General features: G+C 42.3%; 1 protein-coding gene across 6 annotated transcripts in view; it reads left to right on the top strand.

Annotated features, from left to right (window-relative positions):
• The window catches only part of LOC132393032 (coagulation factor X-like), a 33,650-nt gene extending 20,965 nt beyond the window's left edge, over positions 1–12,685 (top strand). For 2 of the 6 annotated variants that reach the window (XM_059967755.1, XM_059967753.1), the window contains 4 exons: positions 4,565–4,609; positions 5,549–5,661; positions 9,013–9,127; positions 11,892–12,685. In XM_059967755.1, the coding sequence (XP_059823738.1) occupies positions 4,565–4,609; positions 5,549–5,661; positions 9,013–9,127; positions 11,892–12,466 (848 nt within the window). In that variant the 3' untranslated portion in view covers positions 12,467–12,685. Of the gene's footprint in view, positions 1–1,224; positions 1,339–4,564; positions 4,694–5,548; positions 5,662–9,012; positions 9,128–11,891 lie in introns of all 6 variants that reach the window. The other 4 variants (XM_059967754.1, XM_059967752.1, XM_059967751.1 and 1 more) reach the window with 3 other exon arrangements.
• Positions 12,686–12,917: the final 232 nt, after the last annotated feature.

Here is a 12,917-nt window from a genome sequence, read left to right as displayed (position 1 = left end):
TTCTGGAACCATGTCCCCTAGTTCCAGACACCCGCACATTACAGGCACATCCTCTCAACATCTACCTTGCCAATCATAATTCTTTATGTTTCAGTAAGATTATCTCTCCTCTTTCTAGTCTTCAGATACAGGCCAAATTGCTCAACTTTCCTTCAGATGTCAACCTCTTCATCCCAGTAATCTGCCTGGTGAACCTTCTCTACATTGCCTCCAAAGCAAGTGTTGCATCCCTTTAAAATGGCCTTCATAACAATGAGGGTGAAATAACAAAAAACATAATTATTACTGGACCCAAGAAACAGCCTCACTTAGGTTGTGATTATGTGGGCAGTGGGAAAGTCCAGGATAATATATTGCAGTACATGCCAAGTATGTGACTCTTTCCTAGCCACCCTCCCCCACTAAATAGTTTGAATTTTCACATTTTCCCCTTGTTATCCCTGATTCAGACCATCTGTATCACAGTTTATTCCAGAAATAACATTGTACCTGATCTCAGTTACTACTATGACAGTTCCTCACCATCAAGAAACACTCAGAAGGAGGTGTGACAGAACTCTAGGTCACTGATCACTCATTTAGAGTTCTTTCTCAATCAAGAGGGTGGAGATGGGCAGGGTTGTGGGGGGAGGGGGGGTCATTCTTGCTGGATGGGATTCTTGCGACAGTTTAAGGAAAATGTTTCTTCCTCAGAGTCACTGCCATTTCCAAAATGGCTTCTTGCTGTCTTTACTGAGCCCTTTCATTCACTACAAACCTTCCATGAAGCAGCACCTCATTGGTGCAACAAACCAAAAGTTAGCATTACAGGCCTTTCCTGTGCAAGTAAACATGCCACACAGACTTCCTAAAAACTCCTATCCAGACAATTGACTTTGGGAGACGTGTGGGAACCTGGATCTTGAAGACAAGTAAATCTAACATCAGATATAACTATGGTAATATCATTACCATTGCCAGCATCACTGAGTGACTGTGGGAGTATGCTGCTCTACCATTTTCCAGTACTATCTCCATATCTCGATTTCTTTAAAATTCAGAATTTTATTGATCCCTGTTTTGAATAAACTCAATGCACTTGAATCTATGATTTCTTGAATAATCTTTCCACCCATCTCAAACATTAGGTTTCTGCTGTGACCTTCAAACCTCTTGATGTACTTTTGAATTGCTAACAGCAGTGCATTTTCCAAAATAAATGTCATAATAAATATTTCCTTGCAGAAAATGATGCGTGTGCATCCAGCCCATGCAAGAATGGAGGATGGTGTCAGCTTCAATCCACACACTATAAATGCTTATGTGAAGCTGGCTATTATGGCCAAAATTGTGAACTTGGTAATTATGCCTTTCCAACTTTGCTTATTTGTGATCACTCAAAAGTACAGAAAGACAAGTTTGATTTAAAATAACACAACAGAGAGAAACTTAGCATAAGTAGGGTCTACGTGTCCATGAGAAAGCAGCTCAGTCACTTCAGATGACTCAGACTCTCAAGTCTATACACCATTTTCAATTTCCTTCTACATTTGGTCAAAGCTTACCAAACAACTTGTAACAACTGGGGAACATTCAGTTCTTGCGAGGGATATTACAAGGGAGAAGACTCAAAAATATGGACATTGGTGGCAACAATTGATAATACATAAATAATTTCACCAGTGTTAGATGTGTGGATGTATGTTCTCCCCATGATCACATGACCTTCCCTGGTTTGTACACATATCCCCAAAACATGTTGGTAGATTAATAGGTTGGTGGAAATTACACCTTAGTGTGGTTAAGTAGAGAAAAAAATCTAAGTTGATAGGCATATGAGAGAGAGTAGTGAGATAGGAACTAAAAGGTATGCTATGATGGGAGCCAGCATGCCCTCCTTTTGAGTGACCATAAGTTAATTAAATTTGGACTGCAATAGTCAACAGCAATGTGACCACAGTATAAAATTAAAACTAGGAATAGTGAAGAATGATAGGTTTTGATTTTAATTATTGATCCATAGCTATGTAAATATATTACCTTAATGTTTATACACAATAAAAAATACTAGATACTGTATTGTTTTCAAAACCTATGGATATTAATTATAAGTCCAAAGTAACTAGTGATAGGGATTTATTGTTCAAAACAACTTCGTGTTTTGGGTATAAGTGTGTTAAATAAATGTTGTTACAATGAAGGAGTCGATGCTACATATCAGAGTAACGTTGATAAAATTAGATGGACTTTAATTTCAAGAAAGCCAGTGTGCATTGCTTCTAGATAATTGACGTATATTAGTTATGGTGAATCGATGGACATAGATTATATAAAAACATTCATTGTTACTGACTGGAGAAAACTGCTATTAATTGTAATATCAGATGTTTATCAGAAAAAGTAACCAGTAGCTGATGCAAACCGTGGAAACTGGCAATACAAAGTGATGAATTTTGAGTGTATCTCATTATAACATTTAATAACATAATCTCTAACTGTAAGCAGCCGAAGTGCTACACCTGCCTGTTCAGGCGCAGAACATTCATTGCAGGTGAGGCAACATTTCACTTGTGAATCTGTCAGGGTTGTGTCCGGTGCTACCCTACATTGATGAGACCCGTCGTAAATTGGGAGCTGTTTCGTCAAGCACCTCCACAAGCTAGACTTCCCAGTGGCCAGACATTTTAGTTCCCATTCCCATTCCGACATGTTGGTCCATAACCTCCTCTTGGGCCAAGATGGGGCCACTCTCAGGGTGGAGGAACAGCACCTTATATTTCATCTGGGTAGCCACCACCCGAAGGCATGATGATCGTTTCTCCTTCCGGTCAAAAAAGTACCCTTTCCCTCCCCTCTTCGTCTACTCTCCACCCTGCCCTCTTACCTCTCCTCTTTACTTGCCTATCACTTCCCCCCGGATCCTTTCTCCTCTGGTCCACTCTCCTCTCCTATCAGATTCCTTCATCTCCAGACCTTGGCCTTTCCCACCCACCTGGCTTCACCTATCATCTTCCAGCTCACCTCCTTCCCCTCCCCTCACCTTTTTATTTTGGCATCTTCCCCTTTCAGTCCTGAAGAAGGGTCTCGGCCCAAAATGTCAACTTTTTACTCTCTTCCATAGATGTTGCTTAACCTGCTGAGTTCCTCCAGCATTTTGTGTGTGTTGCTCTGGGTTTCCAGCATCTGCAGATTTTCTCATATTTGTAAAAAGATACTGACTAATGGATAATGAATACAATGATATGGTGCTATTTTACACAGTTAATTGCATCTGTTTGCCAAAACCAAAATAAAACTGGCGGGTCATTGATTGCAAAGATAATCTGAAAACAAATGACTTCCTAAACACTGTGGGCACCAGTGGGTATAACATATTCTTCACAGAGAGTAGAAGCACAGGAATGTAAGTGACTAAGTGATGGATTTGGATTGTAAAAAATGTAAATTTATAAAAAAGGGATTAATGACTGTCCAAAAAAATCATTCAGGGTAGTAGGATGAAAGGATTCACAACCTATGCCTCCTTTTTCTGCTGAGTTCACACTGACAAGCAGCCAGCGGTGCTGAGGGAATCAGCTTGCTAAGAAACTAAGTGCCTTCCAGCCAAGTAGCCACACGCTGCCACACTTTCCCAGTCTGCATCCATCTGTGCAGCGAGGCACATACTTGTGCACCAGACTAGCCCACATCAGACTCACCAAGCCTAGTACGTCCCGTGCCTCAGAGTGATTGTGGTAATGAAACTAGAATGGATTACAGTCCAGTCAGGGTGACACCACATAGATGAGGGTGGTCTTGCAGGGACCCGAGAATGAGGGGCATTTACTATATAGCTGGAGCCTGCCTGTGGGCATGGCGTTTCTACCCGCCACCACTTACCCTCCCTCCTGCAGCTGCCTGTTAAATAGCTTCCTCATCCAGAAAGTGTAATACAAGTTACTGTAGAATTGTAGAGATATACAGCACAGAAACACACTCCACACACAATATGCTGGAGGAACTCAGCAGGCAAGGCAGCTTCTGTGGAAAAGAGTACAGTTAACATTTCAGGCCGAGACTCTTCAGCAGGGTCATTGGCCCAACGCATTTTGGTGGCACTTACTAGTCCCATTAGTTTGCATATGGTCCATGTCCCTTTCCTATGCCTGTACCTGCCCACGGGGGAAAAGAGCTGCTGGAGAAACTCAGGCAGCATCTGCGCAGAGAACTGGGCAGTCAACATTTCAGGTGAAGAACCATCATGGAGACATTTCAGGGGACATCCTGAATCATCAACTGTCCATTTCCCTCCACAGATCGTGCCTGACCCACTGAGTTCTTCCAGCAGTTTGTTTTATTTGCTCCAAATTCCAGCATCTGCCTCACCTTGCATCTACATTACTCTTTTCCATAGATGCTACCTAACCTGTTGAATTCCTCCGGCATTTTGAGTGTATTGCTTTGGACCTCCAGCATCTGCAGACTTTCTCCTGATTGTATTAAATTGCATCTATGTTATTTCCAACATTGCTTTCCTTAACACCTACATGTATGTTACCACATGTATATGAAGAAAAATTTATATGATCAATTGCTTGAATTTCAGGTCCCCAGGACTGTTCATCACACGGGCATACCTGTGATCACTTCTGTAAGTTAGAACGTGATACCTATGTCTGTTACTGTGCCCAGGGATATAAGCTTGGGGCAAATCAGAAGGGCTGTGTTCCTGAAGGTAAATATTAATGTCGCCCTGTGCTTTACTCCATGGGATACACTGTTTGTCTCCATGATCATCAGCTGTGAAGTTTAAAGAGTAGAGAGAATCTAGCATTATATCATGCATGACAACCCCAGCGAATCAAACACTACAAAACATGCGTTCAATCTCATTGAAACATACTAATTCTTTGGGGCTTGACAGGTTGACAGCTGGAGTGTCTAGAACCAGGAATGTAATTTCAGAATAAGAGGGTTGTCGTTCAGGACTGAGACAAGAAGAAATTTCTTCACACAGAGATGGTGAAGTTTTAGAATTCTCCACCTAGTTGTGGAGGGGAAATTGCCATGTATATTCAAGACAGGAATTGATATTTCTAGATACTAAGGGAATCAGGGAATATGAGATAAATGTAAGGAGGTTACTGAAGTAAAATATAACACATATCTTATAAAATATAGCAGTGTGAGGGGTTGTAAGGCTAAGGCCCGTTTGATTTCTTATGATCTGACATTTCTTGAGTGCAGAAAAGCCTGTGTCGCAGTGCCAGTACCGTAAACCACAAACCACACATCACATCCAGTTCAACACACCCCACATCACACACTCACCTCTAGTACAATAAACAGTGCAGTAAACAATGCACCATACAGCACAACCACACATTGTATAGCGTAACCTGCAGACTGTGAAACTTGGACACACCAGTGGCTAGTCCAGATTGTTCCAACATGGGTGTGCATTGCAGATCTCCCAGCTGCCAGACTAGAATGCAGAGTGGGTGAGGGTGCTATTTCAGTGACAGGATGAACTGGAGAGAGGATATAATGTACTACCAGCTCATTAATGTAACTTCTTTGTGTTGAACAGTGCCGTATCCATGTGGAAAGCTCTCAGTCCCTTTAGCAATTGGTGATTCTGACTTGATCCTCAGGGCACTCATTGGTGACCAGCGATGTCAAAGGGGTGAATATCCATGGCAGGTGAGGCTCTAAATGGTGCATAACAACACTACTGGATAATAATAACATTACTGCAGTGGTACAATCTCACCATGGCAACTGAGAAGTTAATAGGGATAATAACACTATTGGAATAGTTCAATCTCACTATGGCAACTGAGAATTTAAATTCAAGTTCTTAAATAAATCTGTCAGATTTGCAACCACCAAACCTCAAGATTGTCATTAAATCCCATCAGGTCCACGTTTGTAATTAAGGAATTATATTGGTCAAGTTTGAATCCTCCATCTTGGCTGATTTTTAACTACCTCCTTAGTGCAGGGCCATGAAATATGACCACTAAGTGGCATCTAATACATGAAGATACAAGTAATTAGTGATACTGTGCTTGGCCACAAATCCACTGCCCCAAACCTAGCAACTCCAGATCCTGACATCAGATCTGTGTGGAGCATAGGCCATGGAAGGACTAATCAAGTCATGTAGTCACTCAAGGACATTCAAAACAATTTAAAACGACATTAGAAAAGGTAAAATATTTTTAAATCATCTGAAATCACTTTGAATAGCTTATTACTCTTTGCTATTACATCTCCTTCCAGTGGTGCCGACACATCACTAACACTTAATTCTCAGCCTTTCCTTATTGTTACTTCGACATTTCTTTTGTATGACTATCTTTGCACCATTCTGTTGTTTTGAGCTTGTCATTATATATATGGTTGTAGTTTTTATTACCATGCACAAAATCATGAGACATAAGAGCAGAATTAGGCCATTCAGCCCATCAAGTCTACTCCACAATTTAATCATGGCTAATCCACTTTCCCTTTCAACCCCATTCTTCTGCCTTCTCCCCATAACTTTTCATGCCCTGACTCATGAAGAGGCTATCAACCTCTGCCTTAAGTACACCTGGCCCCCTCTGCTGCCTGTAGCAATGAATTCCAAAGACTCACCACCCCCTGGCTAAAGAAATTGCTCCTCATCTATTCTAAAGGGACATCTCTCTATTCTGAGTATGTGCCCTCAGTCTTTGACTCCCCCACTATAGGAAACATCCTCTCCACATCCTCTATCACGGCCTGTTCCAACATTTGATAGGTTTCAATGAGATCCTCCTCTCCAGGCCTAGAGCCCTTAAACGCTCCTCATACAATAACCCTTTCATTCTTGGAATCATTTTCATGACTCTCCTCCGAACCCTCTCCAATGTCAGCACATCTCTTAAATAAGGAGTCTAAATCTGCTTACAATACAAGTGAGGCTTCACCAGTGCCTTTTAAATCCACAGCATTACATCCTTGCTTTTATATTCTAGTCCTCACGAAATAAATGCTAATGTTACATCTGCCTTCTTCAACACTGACTCAACCTGCAAGTTAACCTTTAAAGAATCCAACGTGCGTCCATTTGCACTTCGGATTTTTGAATTTTCTCCCCATTTAGATAATAAACTACATTTTTATTCCTTCTACCAAAGTGCACAGCCATACACTTTCTGACTCTGTATTCTATCTGCCACTTCTTTGCACATTCTCATCTGTCCAAGTCCTTCTGCAGATTCCCTGCTTCCTCAATACTACCTGCTCCTCCACCTGTCTTCGTACTGTCCATAAACTCGGTCACAAAGCCATCAATTCTGTCATCCAAATCAATGTCGAACAATGTAAAAAGAAACGGCCCCAAAACCAACCCCTGCAGAACATCACTACTCACTGGTAGCCAACCAGGAATGGTTCCCACTTGCTGCCTCCTGCCGATCAGCCACTGCTCAATCCATGCCAGCATCCTTCCTGTAATTGCGAAGGGCTTTTAGCAGCCTCGTGTGCAGCAGCTTGTCAGAGGCCTTCTGAAAACCCAAGTACACAACATCCACTGATTCTCCTTCTCTGACCTGCTTGCTGCATTCTGTTCACTCTGTGAGCCTCATGTTAAGAAAGAGTTTCATTGCACCCTGGTTTATATGGCAATAAACTAATCTGAACTTGAGCAACTTAAAACATGAACACTGATAAATAATAAAGCATACTTAACCTACCTTGTTTCTTCACAGCCCAGTGCTTGCCAGGTATGTAAATGGCCTTGTGGGATCTGTACCAGGAGTAACTAGGCATAGGATCTGGACCAGCTGCCCAGTCTAACAGCAAATGCTCTGCCATGCCACTGGATTCCTTGGCACAGCCTAATGCTGGGTAGCAGGCAGACAAGCCCAAGCCATTCCTGGATAGCAAGACTGGGCCATTCACTTTCTTGCAGGAATCCTGAAATGTGGTGGCACTCATGTGAATTGCTGAGAAAACACAGCAAAATTTAGGCCTGTATTCCCCTGATTCATCTTGGACAATCTGTACACATGATGGGTGAAGCAGGACTTCCAGTGATGCAGCAATAGCAATTCCACCATCAAGCCTATAAACTAGTCAGGAATTAACACAGATCGAGCAGCAAGAGGCAGGTACATTACAATGCTTTGACTTCCACATACTGCTGGGACTAAAGTTTCCCTAATGTGGATGCAGGTCTTCCAATGAGTCACAGAGGTGTACAGTACAAGAACATGGTACATCAACCATCTATTTATTGTAATCCTACCATTCTCATCAATTCTTCCATAATTCTACCACTCACCCACACAATAAGGATAATTTACCAGCTCACGTGTTTTTTGGATCTGGTTGGAAACCTATGTGCTCACAGGCAGAATATGGAAAACCCAACACACACTTACACATAAGCATTCCAGGTTTCTGGTGCTGGGGCAGCAGGTCTATTAGATGCACCTCCATGCTGGAGTTTGGAAAGGCAGCAGAGCCCTGTGAATGTTACCAGTGACTGTGGCAACATCAGCCAAAGCTTTGAGACTCCATGAGCTGTCCATGGCTACAAGTGTGAACATAACAACACTCCTGACTTCTCTGTGGTCATCCCTGCATTTCCATACACCAGGGAACCTTAAACAATAAGATCTGACCATCTCGGGCTCCACGGTAGCATTGTGGTTAGCACAACGCTATTACAGCCCGGGGCATTCTGGAGTTTAGAGTTCAATTCCAGCATACAGAAGTCTCTGTACATCCTCCTCCCCCCCATGGAATATGTAGCTTTTCCCTGGGTGCTCCAGTTTCCTCCCACAGACCAAAGATCTACTAGGTAGGTTAATTAGTCACCTTAAATTGTCCTGTCTTTATGTTAGGGTTAAATGGGTTTGTAGGGGCAGCATGGTTCAAAGAGTCTACTCCACACTGTATTGCTAAACAAGTAAATCAATCTTTGCTGGGATTCCAATACAATTCCCATAGACAGCAATCTTAGATTGTTTTAATGCACCGAGTGTTTGGGCTAAGGTGCTTTGCACATTTCACCTACAGGTGCTATTAAAACATAATGATGAAATAGTCTGCGGGGGCGCCATTCTGAATGAGGACTTTGTGCTAACCTCGGCTGCCTGTGTGAACCATTTACAATCTTTCACCGTTGTTCTTGGTAAGTTCCTTCAGCTTTACTTACTGAATGCTTTGAAATTACATTATCATTAAATAAACTAATTTCAAAGGTATATTTTTCACTTGTGTGATGAAAGTACCATCTCAAACATAATTGAGAACAGGAGTAAGTCATTCAACAAGATAAAGGTGTCATGGTCCGGTCTGATGTCCGCATTCTGGTTCTCGGTCCGGTCCGCGGACTCCGGGTCCTCCGACTGTCCCTCGCTTCGGCTTGGTCTCAAGCACCTGCACCTGATGCTCATCAGCTGGCTGTGAATACAAGGGGCTCTGGGATTGAGTGTGGTTGGGGGGTTATCCTGTCAGTCTCTGCTTGGAGTTCTTTGAGTGAGATGTGGATTTGGCTGTTCTGTAGCCTGCCCAAGTATTCTGGCTGCCTTGAGTCTTGAAGCCACCCCAGACTGATCTCCTTTCCTGTCCCTTGCCTCTGTTGGGTAAACCAGGCCAGATTACTGTTGCCCTGTGGTTGGCTCTGTCCCCTCCTGTTCCTTGCCTCTTTTGGATTGTTCCCTGTGACCTGCCCAGGAGGCTGGCTAGCTTCCCAGAACTCCTAGATCCCAGCCCCAAGCCAAGCCTTGAGACCTCCTTGATTCCATGGTCTCCATGAATGTCATGATCTCCACAACTTGTCTTGTCCTGTCTGCATCCTGCATTTGGGTCCAGTCTCTATGCCCCCCCCCCATGACAAAAGGTTGACTTATTGCAAATGGAAACATGAGAAGTAGGGAAGCTGCTCTCTGCTACCTAATTGGGCTGCTATTCCACTATGTGCCAAATCAAAGGGTTTTGGCAGGGTGATGCTCTTACCACAAGTTTCACATGACCTTGCTTGTGCAGAATTGTAATAATCAGCAAGGAGTATGACAGATCTTGGTTTAGTAGCTGAAGATCAGAAATCTCCAAGTTCCAAGTTAGAATGATGATCTAAGGGAATAAATTGGTGCAGGGTGAGTGAGTGAAAACAGAGTGTAAGCACCAGCCTGGACTATCTGGGATACACAGCAAGATTCCTGGTTGTAAATGGTGTGAATGGAAGGGATTGTAGATGGTGTGAGGTGAGATAATATGGGAAGAGTTATACTCACCATGAGCTTATTGTGTCAGCTACTGTGTGATCCCAAGGATTTAATATTTCTGTAACCTAGATAGCATTTATGCTCTTTAGTGTATCTCAGTTGAATATTCAAATAGTAATACTATCTTAAAACATCACAGCCAAGATGTAACCTCAGGTTAGGACAAGGAATAGTTGCACAGTCCTAGCGTGATGCTCTCTAACAGACAAGAGTCTTCACATTGTCCTGGCTAGTGTTTTTTTAAACCAAGACTAACCAAAACAGATTAGCCATTGACTTCTGAACATGAACATTGACTTCTCTAATTTTTGTTAATGCCCCTCCTCCCCTTCTTACCTCATCCCTGACATATTTAGTTGTTTTTTTCTCTCTCTCTGTCCATCACTCTGCCTGTTCTCCATCTCCCTCTGGTGCTTCCCCTACCCACCTTTTTCTCCTGAGGCCTCCCATCCCATGATCCTTTCCCTTCTCCAGCTCTGTATCACTTTCGCCAATCACCTTTCCAGAGCTTCACCCCACCCCCTCCGGTCTTCTCCTATCATTTCGCATTTCCCCCTCCCCCCACTACTTTCAAATCTCGTAGTATCTCTCCTTTCAGTTAGTCCTGATGAAGGGTCTCAGCCCGAAATGTCGACAGTGCTTCCCCTTATAGATGCTGCCTGGCCTGCTGTGTTCCGCCAGCATTTTGTGTGTGTTGTTTGAATTTCCAGCATCTGCAGATTTCCTCGTGTTTGCAGATTAGCCAATGAGGCATTTGATTTCCATTTGCTGCAGCTTTCCTAAAAGTGTCTAAATATGGTCAGATTTGAGCTGGAGCATTGAACTACAGGGAAGGTCAGTAGCACTGGGGATTCATAAGGATGTTGCCAGGATTGAGAAAGCAAGGTCCATTTTCCCTGCAGGGGACATAACTAACATATATAACATTGGGGGGTAGACTCAACAAATGTTTCACCCTATAAGAGGTACACAAAATTAAAGTTCAGAAATTCAGGATAAAAGAGAAGAGATTTTGGGAGGGGGATCTTTTTCACCCAGAGAGTGATGAGCACTTGGAATGCACTACCAGAGTGGTTGAAGCAGAGTCACTGACAGCATTTAAGTATCTAGACTGGTAATTACCCATGCTTAGAAGACTACTCGCCAAAGATGGGATTAATAAGGATGAGAGGCCACTGGTCACTATGGACATAGTGGACTGACTCAGTACTTCTTTGGATGTTAAATAATTTGAGACATCTTGAAGTAATGGAGGGCTCCGCATGAATATAAATTCTTAGTATGTGACAGAACAGTTTCTTTCTTAACTTTGAAAACCTGTATCTAGAAACATAGAAAACCTACAGCACAATATAGGCCCTTCTGCCCACAATGCTGTGCTGAACATGTACTTATTTAGAAATTACCTAGGATTACTCATAGCCCTCTATTTTTCTAGGCTCCATGTACCTATCCAGGAGCCTCTTACAAGACCCTATCGTTTCCGCCTCCACCGCCATCGCCGGCAGCCCATTCCACGCACTCACCCCTCTCTGTGAAAAAACCTACCCCGACATCTCCTCTGTACCTACTTCCAAGCACCTTAAAACCGTGCCCTCTTGTGTTAGCCATTTCAGACCTGGGAAATTTATCACTGATAATTAAAAATCTATTTTGATTTTCTAATAGGAGAATACAACCTGGAAGTAGATGAAGGTGTTGAACAAACAATTAATGTAAGTCGAGTACATGCCCACTCAAGATATTCGCAGATGACCTTCGAAAATGACATTGCATTGCTGGAGTTGGTAACACCGATACAATTCAACAACTACACCAGCCCCATCTGTCTTCCCGAGACAGACTTCGCTGAATTCTTCTTGATGAACTCTGAATATGGGGCCATAAGCGGATGGAAAATGAAACAAGGCCGTGTTGAGCAACCAGTTCTTCTTGGAGTTCCATATGTCCCTTATATCAAACATGCCATTTGTGAGGGGGTGCAGTCTTTTCCTATTGTATATCGAATGTTTTGTGCAGGATTTGAAGAATTAGTAGATCCACTCTGTTCTTTAACCAGAGGAAGCCCTCTTGTAACTAACTATAAGGGTGTATGGTTCCTAACAGGCATGAGCTTAGGGGTAGACAAATATAATTGTAATAAGATACCAGTATACACCAAAGTATCAAGGTATATAAATTGGATTAAAAAAATAATGAGCCGGTCACGGTCAGGTCTGGTTACTAACTATACATCAAGCTAGTTTTGCATTTTTCTCACTAAAGTTTCATAGGTAGAGGTACAGAAGTAAAAAGGATGAATTGAAAATAAATTAATTACTTTCCTGACTCAGTTTGTGTGAATCATTACAGATGAAATCAACTGTTCTGTAGATAGGGAAAGCTTTAAATCATTCCAATACCAGTCAGAGCTGTTAATAAATTGATGTCATTAAAATGTGAGAGAAAGAAGTTTCACTACATTATCATTGATAAAGATCTTTATAATAGCTGTGAAGATAATGGTGCTGGTGACAATGTGATTATACTTCTAATGATGAGTGTGATGGCAGCAGTAACAATGGCCATCAGTGACAGTAATTGTCCCTATGCAATTAAATTGACCTTCGTAATAGTTGCCCCAAGCTTTAGCACAGATATTGGTGTAGGTTAGCCAGTGATGTGCTAACAAGAATCTAAATATTTAAGTGAATT

The sequence above is a fragment of the Hypanus sabinus genome, chromosome 4 (assembly GCF_030144855.1).
Source record: "Hypanus sabinus isolate sHypSab1 chromosome 4, sHypSab1.hap1, whole genome shotgun sequence".
Lineage (NCBI taxonomy): Eukaryota > Metazoa > Chordata > Chondrichthyes > Myliobatiformes > Dasyatidae > Hypanus > Hypanus sabinus.
The sequence above is the reverse complement of the archived record's forward strand: the minus strand, read 5'-3'. Positions and strand labels throughout refer to the sequence as shown.